The sequence below is a fragment of the Meles meles genome, chromosome 17 (genome assembly GCF_922984935.1).
Source record: "Meles meles chromosome 17, mMelMel3.1 paternal haplotype, whole genome shotgun sequence".
Classification (NCBI taxonomy): Eukaryota; Metazoa; Chordata; class Mammalia; order Carnivora; family Mustelidae; genus Meles; species Meles meles.
The window spans coordinates 49484703-49503040 of record NC_060082.1 but is presented as its reverse complement, the minus strand read 5'-3'; the positions used below and the strand labels follow the sequence as shown (position 1 = coordinate 49503040).

The following is an 18338-nucleotide window of genomic DNA, read 5'->3' as shown; positions in this document are numbered from 1 at the left end:
TGTTGACCTGTGACTAAGTTCTGGCTCGGGGGACATGCATGGAAGTGACACGTTCAAGTCCTTAAATGAGAGTGCCCTTCCCTCTCCAACTTATACTCACTAGCTAGAACGCATCGATAGAGATAAGCTGTCTTGGGTCATCCAGTTAGGGGCGATACTCATGGAGGATGGAGAAGCAACAGAGAAGGAGCCAGGGGCTCTGAAAACTTTGGGGAACAGAGCCACTCTGCCAGTTCAGACTTTTTAAAGAAGAGATGAACTTCTCTTTTTAAAGTCTGGGGTCTTTGTCAGTGTTGTTTTGGGCTTCTGCCACAGTTTCCTAACTAATTAAAAATTCCTGTGGGGAACAAAATGACATAGCAGCACCACAGAGAAGAAATCACCTGCTCGTGGTGGCCACCACCAGCGCTGTCTCCCCAGCACTCAAAAAAAGAGAGAGTGGATTTCTGAGGAGGGGCCAGCCCTGGCTCTTGGTCATCGGTGCTCGCAGGGACAGCAACAGATGGTCCTGAGTTGCAAATAAGTGTCCCTAATACTACCTGAAAGGAAAGGTTTATATAGGCCTGTTTTATACAAAGATGCACAAAACAAAGGAGCTGGGTATTCGCAGTGTTTCCATGGTGACAGGACAACTGAACACAATCAGTACCTGCTTGCCGGCTGGAGAAGGCAAAGACAATGATGTCATCAAAGGTCCAGGTATAGTCCTGGTGCGGGGGATAGAACACCAGCTTGTCAGAGGCTTCCTTCCTGAGGTCAATCAGGAAGGTGGAGTGAACCATGGGGACGGGAAAGCAGCCCATCCTCTTCCATTCTCTGATCTGAAGGTAGTCTGGGGTGCGTTTATAGAAACCCTGGAAAAGAGAAATAAGTGGACTTTGTTCTCGGATCTGAGACCTTCATCTTTCCCAGTCTTCCGCTAGGCTCCTTCCTTCCAGGCTGCCACCAGAGTTAAGGAAAAATCCCGAAGCAGAGTCATTTCCCTCTTCTTACCTGGGCCTAAGAATTTCCAAAAGAGCTCAAGCAATGCTATTTGCAAAGAAAATAACACTTCAAGGTTCTTGTTATCAGAAATAATTTTGGTTTCAGCCTACCTCTGGATTTAATGATCTCATAAAAGTGTATTTTATGTGCATGTATGATTGAATGTGAAGGGTAGGTATTAAGAGGTGGTGGGCAGAGCAGTTAAAAGCACAGGTTCTGGTGTTTGGCTGCCCAAGTTCAAATTCTATCTCAGCAGCTTATTGTCTGGAGGTACCGGTCAGGTGACTCAACTTTGCTGTGCCTATTCCCTCATCTGTAAACCAGGAACGATGGCACGGTCTACTCCATGGGCTTGCCTGTAAAAATTCGGTAAGATAAAATCTGAAAATCGCTTAGAATAGTGCCTAGCACCAAGAAAGCATCAAAAAAATTGGCTAATACTAAAATTACTACAGTATGTGGCTAATAATTTTTTTTTGTGGCTAATATTTTTAATGAAATATGCAGTTCTTAAACTACAAGCAGGGTCCTTCCATGCAGTTACTTACTCAATATCCTGGTGAAGCCGCCCCTGCTCCACACTCTTTTTGGGGATTCGCCTTTAGAAAGTTCTTTCTGGATGAGCACACGGGACAACCAACCTCCTCACTCTGTGGTTTTGAACACACTGGCTTGGAAAAATCCAGCTTGGTTTTCCCCCCAAACTTAACTGCTTATTCAAGAAATATCTACTGGGAGCTTACTGGATCCCAGGCACTGTGTTTAGATGCTGGAGACTTAGCAGTGAACAGGGATCCCCGGTCTCAACCCTCATGAAATATGGCGTCCACGGGAGCTTCCACTCCAGTGGCACCAATTATATCTTGACTGTTGCCAAAGCTCAACTCTGTTCCAGAAAAGGTGATGATTTATGATGTATGTGAGAAGTTGTTAAATGGATGTGGAAGCTTTGAAAGACATTTCCAAAAATGTTCGAGGTTCATGGAATGAGTGTGAGCCAGTACCCTGAAGGGTGTCACAATACTCCACCGACAGAGAACTTCTCCCATGTTCATTGACCTTATTTTATGGTCACGTTTTCTGTTGAGATGTCAGCACCCACACGTTAGGCATGACAGCCTCTTCTATCTCTGCAACATTTCCTTCAAGGCCTAAGCAGGTGTTCTGGCTGAACTCACCCTAACACTGACCATGTGATGATGTAGAAGGATCACAAATTAAGAACTTGAAAGATGTGAGCATTAGAATCATCTTAACCTTCCTTTAGCTGTTTGATCTCAGTCCCTGTTTAACCATTTGAACTGACTTTTGTCTCCTGAAAAATGGGAATAACAGCCAAATGGTCTGTCCCATGGGATTACCCAATGGACCACACGTGATAAGGTCTGTGAAGATCCTTTGATAACTGTAATTCATTACGTGAAGTAGTATTATGGCTACAATATTTTATTAGCCTTCAACTTAAGGATTGCTTAACATCCTTCAGTTCATGAGCATTCTTCCAAGGGATAAAAGCCACACTGGTTCTTTGAAGGACTGCCTAAGAATACATGTCAAATACAAAGTTCTAGACTACTTAGAAACAATGTTCTCAGAATGAGAAGTTTGGAAAATTCATGACGATGAATCAGTGAATATCCTGAGTGGGAACAGAAGGAAGCAGAGAAAATGAGAGCAAGAAAGAAGGAGAGAATGAATATGCCTTCTGCAGACAGCAGAGGTTGACAGATGTGTCTTTTCTTGACAAAAAAGGAATGTTGTTGGTAATAAATAATTCCTGTTCTTGGCCAGACAACACCAGGGTCATTTTGTTTTGGCTGTGTTTAAGGTCTCTGGAAACCAGGGCTTGCCTTTAGCTTATGAAGTCATTGGCTGCTTCTGTTCCTACCCTAGCAGAAGTCTGACTAAGGATGGTAGGAAGCCAAAAAAAAGATAGAACAAATTAGAATTGCCCCTAAGTTGCTCTCTATTTTACTGTGCAAAATAAGTGAGCACATTTCTCCTGTTTGCTTTTAATGATTAAAGCAAATAAGGAGATAATAAAAACCTAGAGGCTGTAGTTACGAGGGTAATCCACCCGTTTTCCTGGTGTCAACGCGTAACTCATAAAAACAGCCCTCGGGTGAGTCTACTATGTGAAACACTGCAGATTATTAACCGAGAGGGTATGAATTTAAATGAACTTAATAAAACGTCCTCTCCCTAAGGAAGTGAATGTCTTTTATAAATATGAACTCAACGTCTCCTTAAAAGAGATGTGGAGAGCCTGCATTCACGATCTCTCAGAACTGCAGGAAATAACTGGTCCCACAGTGGGCTAGAGCTATTGTTTGCCAGAAATTTCAGAACTTTTGCAAGCCAGTTGACATTTTGGTAGCTTAAAATCTGTTAAAAAAAATCATGTTAATTCCCACCATTCTAAAATACCACAGATGGTAGCTTTGCATATTTTTTTGTCATTCTATCACCAAGTGGCTACACTGCAATTATTTAACTTTCCCTCACTTCGACAACATTTAAGTTGTTTCACTTGGTGGGAGTAAAAAACCGGCAAATGTGACCAATCAGGGTTTTTCCCCAACAGAGAGTCAGTTATCAAACACTTAGCATACCTCTGAACTCCTTCTGCATCCAAGACCAAACCAAATATAAAAGAGGGACTCAAAATTTAACCCTTTGAGCATGAGAACACAGTTAACATGCATTTTTTTCCCTTAGCACAGCTTTATTCCATATTGATATATACCACATTGATCAGCTTATCTCTTTAGTTTACCTGACTTATTAACTAGAGAATTAAAAATACAATCACCCCAAAGCATTCACTGTAATAGAGTTCTAGACTTTGAAGATTTTACAACGGAAAAGAGAGATGATGGAAATGTAAAAAAATGTTGTTTTTCGGGGCGCCTGGGTGGCTCAGTGGTTTGGGCCGCTGCCTTCGGCTCAGGTCATGATCTCAGGGTCCTGAGATCGAGTCCCGCATCGGGCTCTCTGCTCGGCAGGGAGCCTGCTTCCCTCTCACTCTCTCTGCTTGCCTCTCTGCCTACTTGTGATCTCTCTCTGTCAAATAAATAAATAAAATCTTTAAAAAAAAATGTTGTTTTTCACTTGAATTTTGTAAAAACCAGCTACCATAGCAGCTCTGATTCTTAGACATCTTTGGGGATAAATTTGGCGACATATATCAAAGGTCATCAAAATATGTATACTCTTCAACTCAGTAATTCTGAGAAGCTATCCTAAGGACATAATATTAAATACAGAAAAATGTACATTAATCATCATGGTCATTATAATAGTTAAACAACTTGACTAATTTCAAACTCAGAGAAAGGTTAAGTAATTTGCATTACAGCCACTTAATGATATAGTTATTAACAACATGCTGTTACCCAAGATGTTAGAGTGGTGGTGGTGGCGGGGGTCACATAAATTTTTTTTTTACTTTTTTCCATTTCCAACTTTTTCTATAGTGTGTGTTTTAATACCAAGAAGTCCTATTTAAAAAAAAAAATCTCAGAATCGGAGAGGAAAAAGTACAAGTATCATTAAGCTTTATTGGTTAAATTAAAGCTTCTAAGGGTAAGCTCATTAGAATATTTTCTTCAAAATTCATTAATACAAAAGAGCTCACTGGATTATGCATTAGATATGGATTTCCCTCTTTTCCTGAACATGCTTACTCCTGTAACACCACGACACGCAAGTTTCAAGGGAGGAAGTGAGCAAAAAGGCCAATGGGGCCATGGTTGACATAATGGCTTCCTTGTTAAAACCCATAGCCTTAATCCATCAGCCAGAAGACTTGCCTGAGGTGTGATTCCGCACCAGAAGTTAGAGTACAGGCCCCGAGACTCCAGCATGGGCGCCACAATGGTTCTGTTTTCTGCAATCATCAGACTGAGGGTCTGTGCATTAGTCAGGAAGTTGTCCACATCTATGAACTAGGAAGGGAAAGGATAATGTCAGGTGAAAAAGTACTTTTCAGGATTGGGTTTAAGACTAACCCAGCACTTCTGAAGGATCACAGAAACTTGCCCATGAGACATGGAACCAGTTATTTATGTTCTCCTTATTGAAACTTGTTGAAACCAGATGGCGTTCATTCGGGCAAAACGTATCTTTAGACTCACTTCCACATGTCTAACTCTGCATAAGGCACCAAGCAATAACTCGATGTTACCATACCAGGTTCACACTCAACCAGCACTCGACCCACACCTTGGTTGTGGTTAATAACCACTGATAGCTCCCAAGAGCTCTTAAAGGGTCATCCAAAAACACTCATTGAGTGCCCAACCTAGGTACAAATGAACAGATTTATTTAGGTTGTCCATAAGAACGCCAAGATGGCCCAAAACAGATCCATCAATGTCATTTTAAGGTTACAAGTATAATTCTTATTGAATGTACATAATACCAACCCATGAAACTTTTTGCTCTCTTAGCAGAAGCTCTGTTAGCAGAAACTTTTTGCTCTCTTAGCAGAAATCAGTGTTAACACTGATTCATATATAGGGATAGTTTAACAATAGATTCTACTATATAAAATAAATAATCTTGCTGAACTGTACACTTAAGAAATTAAAATGATAGGTTTTGTGTTATGTATATTTTACCACACACACACACACAAATAATAAATTCTTATGATAGTCAATCTATTTACCCAAAAACTTGGGACTCAGCATATGTAAGCTTTAATGACAATTAAACAGCTTTATAATGTTAAATGTCATTTAAAAAAAGATTTTATTTATATTTTGACACAGAAAGAGAAAGCAAGAGACAGAACACAGGCAGGGGGAGTGGAAGAGGGAGTCGCAGGCTTCCCGCTGATCAGGGAGCCTGATGCGGGGCTCGATCCTAGGACCCTGGGAACATGACCTGAGCCAAAGGCAGATGCTTAATGACTGAGCCACCCAGGCGCCCCTAATGTTAAATATCATTAACTTGAAAACGTATATGAAATTATTTATATTGAACAGATGCATGTGATAAATTATTGGGCTGATTTTTATTGTGATTATGGGCTGGGATGGACATAGGTCTAAAGTATTCCTTTTAGGAATCAGAGTTTAGTGATGGAGAACAGATATTGACAAGTCTAATAAAACCAAGTTGTGTTTGCTTTGATATTATTTGTAATATTGTACTAGAAAATGCTCACCAAAAGAATTAAATGGATTTGGGGGCTACAGATGAAGAACTTGATTCCCAGAAGCTTGTGGGAAAAAAAGCCCCTGTCAAAAAGGGAAATGGGGACTGTAGCAACTTGCTGCCTAGGAAGATGTCCTCCTTTCCAAGTAAGTTATGTTCCTAGAGGACAAGGACAGAAGATAACACTGATTTTTATCATTAAGTCCAGCATTTTTCTGGATTGCTCCCAAAGTTCTAAGAAAAGTGATGGAACCTCTCCACAGAGAGAAACTCTCCATGAGAACCCAACATAATTAGGAGCAACCAAGAAGCCAAGCAAGAGATGCCATTCCCCTTCCAGGGCTTCAGAGCCCTGACTCCTCCTTTAACTCCTTTAACTGGGCCATTTCTCAGGATTGTTTGTGAAGCTGGTAACTTTGAAAAGCAAAGTAACATATTTTTCCCAGAGAACAAACATGTTTGCTTACTGCTTGCTATAAATGCAGTGGTTGCCCTGAGCTCTGGGTTCCTCAGCTGTGCTACAGAACCACTGGATGCAGAGCACCCATCTCAGCCCATGACATCACTTGTGTGAGAAGTGTGGGTCAGGGCATGGCCACAAGCATGCTGATGGACGTGCTTTTTACTGTAAGCAACAACCCATTGTCTCTTAAAAATAGAGGGATGACATCCCCCAAATCACTGAGGAATAAAAGGGAATGGAGTTTGGGAGCTGTAAATTTGAATCTTTTTTTATAGAATTAGTTTCTTATAACTGAAAAAAAATTCTGAAGAGTTATTAAGTATCTTCCCTAATAAATCTTTTAAAAGGTGGGGAGGGGTGTGCATGGGTGGCTCAGTCAGGTAACCTTTGACTCCTAGTTTTGGCTCAGGTCATAATTTCATGGGTCTGGAGATTGGACTCCAGGTTGGGTTCCATGCTCAGTGGGGAGTCTGCTTGAAGATTCTCTCCCTTTGCCCCCTCACTTGCTCTCTCTCTCTCTCTTTCTCTAAAATAAATGAATAAATCTTTAAAAAACAAAAAAGAATTTTCCCGAGCATTCCCTATGAACTGAAAGGATTTAGAGTCTCTTATCCCTATTACATGAAAGAGATCAAATAATCCAGGAGTTTTTTTGCTTTCTCACGAAAATGCATGTCAAGAGAGTTTTGAGATGAAATCCAGGTAACCCAATATTGAGTTTCCAAGTTTTCCCCTGTGTCTTTATTAAAAAGTGGAGGAGGGGCTCCTGGGTGGTTCAGTCAATTAAGCCTCCAACTCTAGATCTCAGCTCAAGTCTTGACAGGTCTTGATCTCGGGGTCATGAGTTCAAGCCCTGTGTTGGGCTCCACACCGGGCATGGAGCCTACTTAAAAAAAAAAAAAAAAAAAAGTGGGGGAGTTGGTTCTTAAACAAAAGGTTGTTTGAATGGCTTCCATAGTCTCAAGTTTTGGACAATTGATTTAGACATATTCTAGATAAGAGTTGTCAAGAAATCAAACATCGTTTTTTTACCAGAATGTAGTCTGACCATTTTTCCCTCGCAGTTCGAAGGGCCGCCTGCCGTAGTTTCATCACATGGGCAAATCGGGAGCCTGGCCAATGCTTTGGTCCAATTTCATCAGGGTAAGACCTAAAATAATAATAATAATCATAGTAATAATAACAATCATAGCTTATAATTATTGAGCGCCTATATATTCCAGGCTCTGTTCTAAATGTTAATATGCACTCATTTCAGCTTCCATCAACCCTAGCAGGTAGGTAGTATTATTGTTATCATCTTCAACATATTAAAGATAAGGAAACAGAGATTAAGTAACCTGTGGCTTACTGTACACAAGAATCCTTATATGAAATATTTCAGTGGCTTCTAAGAAGAACCTACAGAGTCCTTACAAGATTAGTACCTTGTACATTTCACAGACGAGGAAATTGGCTCTGAGTGGTCAAGTCATTTGCCTAATGCTGCACAGTTAATAAGGGGCACCGCCAGAATTTAAATCCAGGCATAACCCCAAAGCTCATGTTCCTAAGCACTTTTTAAAATATTCTGCCATCAAATAAATTTAAAGATTTTGCCGCATAAAACGATGAGTTTCCCAGAAAAAAACAAAGTTAAAATTACTTGATCAAGTATCAGTGAAGGACTCCACAGAGCTGAACACACTGACTTATCCCAGGAGAGTGAGACCATGGAGCAGATGCATAATATCATTGGAATCTCTATCAACACCTACAAAACAGCCAGGGCAGAACTCTCACACGGCCACGTTAGCAAGTGGGTTTGGCATACCCTCAAGAACCCTTTGGAAAGCTCCCAACTGGTGTGGGTGTTGATACTGACACAGTAGCCATCGTTTCAAGTTCTAGGTGCTCCAGCTGTACCTATGTGTACCTATACACACCTATGTAATCACGAAACATAATTACATCAATCATAGTAACATAATGATGTCCTGTACAGGGCCCAAGATGTCTTTCCAATTATTGCTTCATTGAAAATCGGTCGAGTCCTGTTTTTCTCAATATATTGCCCCCAAAATGCCTTCACTAATATTTTTCACACTGACCTTGACATTCAATATATTTAGTCAGGATCTGGGAAGAGAGAAAATTACCGGGGTGCCAGGTAGTTACATAGTCTTTTTGGCTGTTCTGGTTAGGCCAAATTCCATTATAAGAAACTCCAAAAAAGCATTCAAAATATTTTATAGTGTTCAAAATTGGTAAATTTTGTTTGACCTATGGACCATATGCTGAGATTTGAAAAATATGGGTCTACATATATAATAAAACTATTACATAAAAAGACTAAAAAAATCTGTTCTGGAATGGCATTTTTAATTTATTATTTATTTATTTTTAAATAAATTTATTATTTATTATTATTATTATGCAAATTTGGCTTTCAGCAAATGATTTATCCTGGGCAAAAATTCAAGGAACTCAATTTATTCTACTTCTACAATTTCTTAAGCTAGAATTGCAGTAGCCTTGGGAATATTTACAATAGTTGGTTTTAAATACACTTATTCATGTTGTCATTTGCTCATTTGCTTATCCAACAAGTATTAATTTAGTGCCTGCCAAGAACATAGCACTGGGGAAAAATACGAAGTATTTATATACTGTAACCTCTGCCAAAGAACCCAAAAATCACTTCGAAGAAATACATAAATTACACAGTTAATTAACAAAGTTAGTTGCATGTATTGCTGTGTCAAAAAGATGATGTAGGAAATAAACAACACAAGTATTGAGAGAAAGGTAGATCTTTGTAGCTGGAATGATTAGGAAGAGTTTTCGGTAGTAGGTGCTGTTTGGCCTAAGGCTTTCCTGGAGAACAAACTTGCATGGGTAACAGCTTGGGGTTGAAAATAAAAGGAACATTCTAGACATTCTAGACAGAGCAGTTTTCTTTTGGGAAGAAGCAAGAGATATGGGTGCACCGTTGCTGGTGTTAAGTTCATGGAATCTTTAAAAAGTGTTAAGTCCGAAGAATTTGAACTCTGTTCTGTGGGTACTGGAGAGCCATGGAGTCCTTTTAACAGAGAAATTAAATCATGTCATTAGTATTGTAGGCAAGTTGATTTGACAGTATGATATGTAGGAGGATCTTGACTATGGAAACAACCAAGAAATTGCTATGGTTAAAGGAAGAAGTGACCTAAATGCCTATTAGTAGGGGACTGACTACTCATTATCATTATGGTTCATCCATATAATGGATACTATGCAGTCATAAAAATAATGAAGATGATAAAAATATGATAAGTAAAATAACACGGTATATATAAAAATATGCTAACTTTTCACTATGATCCAGCAAATATAAAGACATACACAAAATATGAGCAAATAATATCAATATTTTAAGATATATCTTGTGGCAATTTATTTGTGAACTAAGGAGTACCCAAACTTGGCTGGTGGCTGCGGGAGTAATATGAAGATCTGTCAAAGGGAGAAATGGCAGGCCCTTGTAACTTACTAGATACAGACATAACCAAGAAGTCATAAGGGCCTCGAAGATTCGACACTTGAATGACTGGAAAACTGGTTAAGGGAAGTGGGGTAAATGAAGTTCCCAAAAAGTGGTCTTGCTACTCACTCTGGTTCATCCATAGGCCTCCACTCCACATAGTGATAGAATCTCTGTACATTTTTCAGCCACTCCCTGAGTATTTCTGTTGTATTATCCACATTGTGGTCTGTGGCTGCCCTGCATGAGAGAAAGTACAATATAGCTCAGTTGCCATCCAAAGAAAAAAGGGAGAAATCCCAAAGATCCCAGACTGATTGAAAGGAAAATGGCCAGTTCTAAGGGGAAAAAATGTATATATGAAAATGACATTCCTCATGAGTCCAAATTAGACAACAGATTCCTGAAGTGAGAGATATTGCTTAGAATCATTTTTGTGTCATTAGGTCCTTAAAACAGGGCTCAGCAAATAGCAGAATCAATAAGTGTTTGTACTAAAAGCGTATAAGCAGAAAATAAATTAAGAGCAAGTTAACAAATCTTTTTTGGAAATTTTCCTAGTTGGCTTAATTTTTAGTTATCCAAGATGTAAACTCTATCTTTTAACTTCTGTGACAAGTACCATCAATTTACACAATAATTCAGTTGCATTTTCTTTTCAAGTTTGTTTGCAGATCACCATACAACTGCTAATCAGTACGGTAATCTGCTAATTACAGTTAATCTGAGGTACTGCTAATCACACACACTCCAGGGAAAGCAACAGTTTCCAATATAAAACACAAAAATCTAAGTTATCATTATCTATTTTGGATTGTTACCATTACTTATACAAACTAGAGTACCTGCAAAAGTCTTCAAATAATGTATACAAAACTTGTTCGTACCTTAGATGTTTAACAAATTGGTCCATGTATAAGAGCTTAACTCACTTATAAGAACAAAAATACTTTCAAGTTTTATTGCAAAACAAACCCATGCTGTATATAAAATATACGACTAAAAGTTATTCAGAATATCTAAAAAGGGGGGCACCTGGGTGGTTCAGTGGGTTAAAGCCTCTGCTTTCCGCTCAGGTCATGATCCCAGAGTCCTGGGATGGAGCCCCACATCTGGCTCTCTGCTCCGCAGGGAGCCTGCTTCCTCCCCTCTCTCTGCCTGCTTCTCTGCCTAGTTGTGATTTCTCTGTCGAATAAATAAAATTAAAAAAAAAAAAAAAGAATATCTAAAAAGGAAGCTATATAAGTCAACTGGAAAGGAGAAAGAAAGCAAGAATTATAATCCTGACATCAAATAAGGTGGAATTCTGGTCATGACAAAGAAAGCTATTTTACAACGCTAAAGGATACAATTGACATCAAAGATACAATAAATATGAACACCCATGTAACTTCACTGAGTACAGGGGTTGACAAATTTTCTTTAAGAGCAAGACAGTAAATATTTCAAGCTCACAGGCCATACACTCTCTGTTACAACTGCTTCAAATCTGCCTTTGCAGCAGGAAAGCAGCCACAAACAATATGTAAAAAAATACGCATTGCCGTAGGCCAATAAAGCTTCATTTACAGGAATAAGCAATGGATCTACAGGCTGTAGTTTGTCCATGCTTGATATAATGGAAAGGATGGAAATTGCAAGGAGAAACAGAAACACCAATAACAAGAGATGCTAGCATATGACCTTTTTTTTAGGATATTATTTTTTTAAGTAATCTCTACCACCCTGCATGGGGCTCGAACTTATAACCCCAAGATAAGGGCTGCAGACCATACGACTTTCAGGGAGGATGGTGCAAACGGGAGGAAGTAAATATACGGAGGATCTATAGAACACAACGAGAGAGAATATGCTCTCCTCTCCTGTGCCTGTGGAACGTTCTCAACAAGCGACCAACAATTATACTACATGGAAAGCCTCCACAAAATTGAAAGAACACAAACGACATTCTGAGATAATAAAGCCATAAAACCAGAAATTGGTAATAAAATAAAAAACCAAAAAATTCCACTAAGAATTCTCTATTAAACAACTATCGAGTGAAAGAAGAAGTACAAATCAATTTCAGAAATTCTAAAAATGAACCGTGAAAACACTACATGTCAGGATTTTTAGACACAGTTCAAGCGATGTTCACAGAAAAATTCAGTTTTACATCCATCAGTTCATACAAGTAAATGGGTTGACTTCCTGCAAGGAAGCTAGAAAAAAAGCAACAAAACAAACAAGCATAAAGAAATAAATAATAAAGGAAGACAGTCCAGAAGCATAAAACAGAAAAAGGATAGAACTAATAAATTAAAATTTTGCTTTTTTTTTTAAAAGATTTTATTTATTTGTTTGTGTGGCAGAGAGATCACAAGTAGGCAGAGAGGCAGGCAGAGAGAGAGGAAGGGAAGCAGGCTCTCCGCGGAGCAGAGAGCCGGATATGGGGCTCGATCCCAGGACCCTGGGATCATGACCTGAGCTGAAGGCAAAGGCTTTAACCCACTGAGCCACCCAGGTGCCCCAAAATTTTGCTTTTTTAAAAAAAACTTTTATTTTTGTAAACTCCAGTTTAATTAACATACAATGTTGTATTAGTTTCAGGTATGTAATATTGTGTTTCAACAATACTTTGCTCGGTGCTCACCGTGATATGTGTACTTTTAATCTCCTTCACCTATTTCACCTACCTTCCCACCAAAATCTCTAAAATTTTGCTTTTTTTTGAGGAAAATCAACAAAACAACCCTTTATTCATCTATCAAGACAACACGATATATAAAATAAGAATTGCCAAGGATGAAGGGAATATGATTGACGTGGAAGAAATTATTTAATTACTTTGCACAACTCAATGAAAAATAGATTTGAAAACTGGATATAATGGAGGATTTCCTAGGAAGATGCTTGTTAGCAAAACTGACTTCAGGAGAGATATAAAACTTGAACAGAACAATTACCAAGGAAGAAATGAAGAAAGAGAAAAAAGAAAATAGGCCCAGATGGTTTCACAGGGGAATTCTAACAGCTTTCTTAATAGACTAGATAATTCCAATGCTATGTAGCTTGTTCTCCAGAGTGTAGGAGAAACAAATGAAAATTCCAAGTTCTTTTAATAATGCAAGAACAATATTAATATCTAAACCTGATGAAGACACACACACACGACTACAGACCAATATCTTTTAATGAATATGCTGCAAAAATCCTAAATAGAATATTAGCAAACAGAATCTAACATCCTGATTAAGAAAATATTACACAGCATAGGCTAGGATTGTTCATTATAAAAGGAAATCCATTAATATAATTCACTATATTAACAGACCCGAAGAAAAAGCATATAATTACTTCTGTAAATGCTAAAAAGGTCTTTAATAAAATTCAACATCTATTCCTGATTTTTAAAAACCACATTGAATAAAATTAAAACAGGAAGGAAGAAAGGAAGGGAAGAAGGAAAGAAAGCAGGGAGAGTGAACAGAAGAGTCATGGAATGAGAGTCTTAAAAGGGAATAAAAATGCTTAGAATTTATGAGCAATTTAGCAGTCCCTCCTGGAAGGAAAAGCTAGGGCCATTCTCAGCTGTAGTGGTTCCCTGGGAACTTGGCCTTGATAAGAGCAAATGAAGAAGTACAAACAGTGTTCTCTTCTTCCATATACAGGCAATTTCAGTAAATAGGATTTTGTTAAATCCAATCTGTGATGGCTTTTGTTCTTTCTATTTGAGCTTTTGGAAGTCACTGTTCTGCCAAAAGTAACAAAATCTTTAAGGGAGAGAATATTCAGAAATGTTCAAGAGAAAAAAATAAATTGTTAATAAGGAAAGCAGAGTGGAGCCCCATGTTACACGGGGGGTAAATTTCTGTAAAACACCAAGTAACTCGAGCCTACGTAATTGAAATCATAGGGTATAGAAAAAAGGGGGATAGAAGTATAGGACTAATTGAAAATTGCACTTTATAAAATGGATATTTGAACTAAAACTAGCCTTACTGAAAATATTATTCCAAAAAATAGAAGACTAGGAGCTGATACCAATTGCCAATTTAATCTACCTTCTTTTTTTTTAATATATAAGATTTATTTATTTATCTTAGAAAGAGAGAGAGAGAGCATGAGTAAGAGGGATGGAGGGAGCGGGAATCTCAAGCAGGCTCCACGCTGAGCACAGAGCCCACTGTGGGGCTCGACACCGACCCAAGATCATGATCTGAGCTGAAACCAAGAGCTGGAGGCTTAACCGACTGAGCCACCCAGGCACCCCTCGATCTACTTTCAAGTCTCTTCTGGAAATCAGATTAGAATCAGCCCCTCCCTTCAGAACAAGGTCTAGGACGGAAGAGATCCATGGGCCCACCCGGAAATTCTACTACCTGGAGAGAGAAAGCAGTACTGTGTGTGGCTGGTGTTGAGGGACAGCAGGTGAGCACTTAGGGACAAAAATGGGGTAACATAAGGAGGCAGGAAAGTGGGCCAGAAAGCAGTGTGGGAAAGGGCCACGGGCTCCATCTAGCTTGTGATTCTACTGAGAATTGAAGAATGTCAGTGGCAATCGCATCCATGGTGACACATGGCCCCCAGCCACCCATGCCCAGCGAAGCAGCCATGGAGGGCACTTGGGGAGTCAAATCACTCATCTCACTGTAGGAAGCACATAGAGAGCAGTTCCTGAAACTGAGAATCAGCCCAGGAGTCACTGCTCAACATATTATGAGCAAGACTAAATTAAAACAAAACAAAAAAATATCTTGACTGCAGTATTAGCTAAAAATTATGGGAAATCTGCATGGTTCCTAAACTGTTATAAAGAGTGTAGGAGAATTCCTACAGGATCCACTTCTTTCCTGGGTGTCTGGTTGTTCATTACGCAGGACTTACACGATGAGGAAAGGCACCACTGCGTCGATGCCCTTTCTCGTCATTGTAACAAAGTCAGTCTCACTGTATGAAATTTATTTTCCTGCTGTCCAGACTAAACAACGCCAAAGTCTGCCTAAGGATCCACTGTTCACAAACATCCTTAGACCTGAGCTGCTTGGGTGTATGCAAAGACAGAGATGTCTCATTAAAAAGAGAAGCACAGGGGCGCCTGGGTGGCTCAGTGGATTAAGCTGCTGCCTTCGGCTCAGGTCATGATCTCAGGGTCCTGGGATCGAGCCCCGCATCGGGCTCTCTGCTCTGCAGGGAGACTGCTTCCTCCTCTCTCTCTGCCTGCCTCTCTGCCTACTTGTGATCTCTCTCTCTCTGTCAAATAAATAAATAAAATCTTTAAAAAAAAAAAAAAAAAAGAGAAGCACAGTTTTAAAATCCTCTCTTTCTGGAGTGAAAACAGGTTCCTATTCAGTTACTTCCCCAAATTGTTAAGATGTTCTTTGTTCTCAGGCTTCCTGGGAAATGCACAAATCCTCAGGCTGTGGTCGGAAGTCCAGGGACACCGGGGTTTGATGTGTGGGGCTGATCTCCTGCACTGCCCCACGGGGAGAACCTCGCTGACCCTACCGGCCCACTGAGGAAGACTTGCCTTCCCGCCTCCAGACCAACTGCCCTGCCCCTCCAAACCCCCAGCCCAGGCAAATCAACAGAAATCCAGGCAGACTCTTCTAACTACTGTTTTTTTCATCCCTCTGACCAAAAAAAAAAAAACTAAAAAAAGAAGTGTTTCTCTTTGAATACATAATCACAAAAGCAGGCAGGCACTGGTCTACTTGGCGAGAGAGATAGCAAAGGCCCAGATGTGAGGTCCTGGGAGGAGACAGGAGGCTTCGTGAACAACTCTATTTTCAGAGCCCTGGAGCATAACACCAAACAGGGTGGTGCTGTCCTTCTGGGAGTTTCCAGAAGTTTCCACTTCTGTGGGAGTTTCCACAAGGAGCTAGACGCAGACAACAGTGCAGCCGAGAAGGATTTTTCCATCAAGCTGAAAGGCTGAGGAGACAGAATGTGACCCCCTTCTGGGGAAGTCGAGGCATCTCTCCCAACTGAGAGCTCCTTCCAGTCCCACAGATTAAGAGCCTCGGGTCAGCTAGTGTCCCCCATCAGACCGGAAAGGACACCCTGCAAGGTACCAGACATCACTCGGGAAGTCCTTGAAGAAACCCAGTGATGTGAAGAGACTTCCAGAGAGGCGACGTGCACGTGACCGACAGTCGTTCGTCAAACTAGAAAACCAGGGCTTGTGGGAAGCACAAGCAGACCCTGGCGGGAAGAAGACGCTCCCTGGAAGCGAAGCCTTTGGATTTTGCCACGGTGCTCCCCCCTGAGGGGAGGCACACTTAAATCAGCAGCCCCCTCTCTCTCGTCCCTGGGGCTCTCTGGCTCGGGGTAAGACAACGAGGTACGCTCAGCTCTTGAGCCCGGCCAGTCCTCACATGATGGAAACTTCTCTGCGGGCCATGATGCGACAGTGGCTTCCTTTTACCTCTAAAAAGCACCAGGCCACTAAGTGGTCTCCCTCCAGCTTTGGCAGAGCTGTGGCCCCATATGCCCGCCGTGCTCATGGTCAGTCCTCTCTCTGTGCATTCGTCCTTGCTGGCTGTCTTTGGAGCGAGTGTTTGCAATGGAAAAGCTGGTAGACACAAATGGAACATCCACTCGGCCTCAGAGGGAAGTCTGGGCCATTACTCACCATGACGCTGGCCTGCCCATCCATTTCCTCTCGTTTTCTGCTTCTAGTTCCCGTCTCTTCTTCTCTAGCTGTGCCCATCAGCCAAGGCCTGTGAGTCTCAGGTTCAAAACCAAATTAGGACTAAGGTAAACCCAGACTGCAAGTGCAATCAACAGCAGGCACAGGGTATCTCCTTGGTGAAGGAAGCTCCCCGGGGCCAGCAAGGGCATATTGTCACTGTCACAGGGAAAAGTGAGAGCTCATGGAGCAGACCAGTAAATAAACACGTCTGCGGGATGATACAATTTTACTACTTGGTGGTGCCAGAAAAACAACACTGCGATTTCTCTGGCAATGTCTGCACACGTTGACATTTCTCCTTGTTCCAGAAGGTCAGTTTTCATTCCTCAGTCTTGGCTCTTACGCTAACAGCCAACTTGAAATAATTAGAACGGACTCATTTATTTTCACCATGAGTCCTTCTGAGCTTGTGAGGGCCAAGTGCCGCATTGGTGAGCGTAGGGGCCCTGGATCCATGCGAAAGATGCGGGCGGGCTCCCTCAGCAAGGGAAACCTAGATAATGAGGGCACATGCTCCTGATTACGTCCCTCTGCGCTGACCCTCCGGGATTGTTCTCAGGTCCCCGGCCACCCCAGAAAGCCTAGACTTTTGAGGAGACAGAACAAGAGGGCACTCAGTGGGCCAGAATGAAGGCAACGCTGAGCAGTGTCTGCTCTTTGCTGCCCCAGAACCTAAAATACAAACCCCAGAGGCTCACGGGAAGGGTGATGGAATGAATAACAAGATTAGTCATCACCTTAACGATTCACACCATGACTAGTAAGCTGGCAAAAGTGAATTTTCCAGTGTGGGACTTCAAAGCCCAAACTACCCTCTTAGCTGCCTCTTGTGTTCATCCGGCAAAGAGAGACTCATCGGGATAGAACATAAAGAGCTCCCCCCTAAAAATAAGGTTTCCCTTTTCAAAGCAATGAGTGAAATTTATTTTCTAGAAAGCTCATGTCATCAAGTCCTACCACTTTGGTCTCTGCTCTCAGGCAAAACCTCACCAGCAACTGTTCTGCCAAGAGAAAGAGCTAGGCTTGGCCACTTGGCAAAATATGCCAATGGATTCTTGCTTCTTGGTTACTGTGCAGAGTTGTTTAAAGATCTAGAATCACCCACTGGGTGAAAACTAGATCTGGGTACAGTTTAGGATATGGATATGGACTGGGGAGCTGGGGATTTCTCCCAGCAAAAGCCTTTTCCTAGGACTCACCAAGTGTATCAGCGGCGATTCTTCCTAATGAGCTAAGAAATCAGGAAAGTTCACTTCTCACGAAACCCTTCTGACCAACAAAATAAATGTTTCTACTCCCTCAACATCCCTCCTCGATACATCCCATTTTAATCCCAGAAACAATCATAGGCCTTACACGTCTGAAGACTGGCTAGGAGTGATGTTAAAAAAAAAAAAAAAAATCTGTTTCTGGAAATGCAATCAAGCAATGAATCAATTTCATTCCTAATGGATAGGAAAGAGAAATGGTAAAAATTGCCAACAGACCAGTTAAAAGTTAATTCAAGGCTCGATACATAGTATTAAATTGAAGAAGAGCTTAATTAAACATGA

The 18338-nt window shown here is 40.8% G+C and overlaps 1 protein-coding gene across 1 annotated transcript in view; it reads right to left on the bottom strand.

Moving 5' to 3' along the window:
* Nucleotides 1-18338, bottom strand: part of COLGALT2 (collagen beta(1-O)galactosyltransferase 2) — a 105424-nt gene that overhangs the window by 33403 nt on the left and 53683 nt on the right. Inside the window, exons 2-5 of the mRNA XM_045983513.1 lie at nucleotides 10242-10352; nucleotides 7643-7760; nucleotides 4797-4931; nucleotides 650-854 (exon numbers count right to left, since the gene is read on the bottom strand). Of these exons, the coding sequence (XP_045839469.1) occupies nucleotides 650-854; nucleotides 4797-4931; nucleotides 7643-7760; nucleotides 10242-10352 (569 nt within the window). The remainder of the gene's footprint in view (nucleotides 1-649; nucleotides 855-4796; nucleotides 4932-7642; nucleotides 7761-10241; nucleotides 10353-18338) is intronic.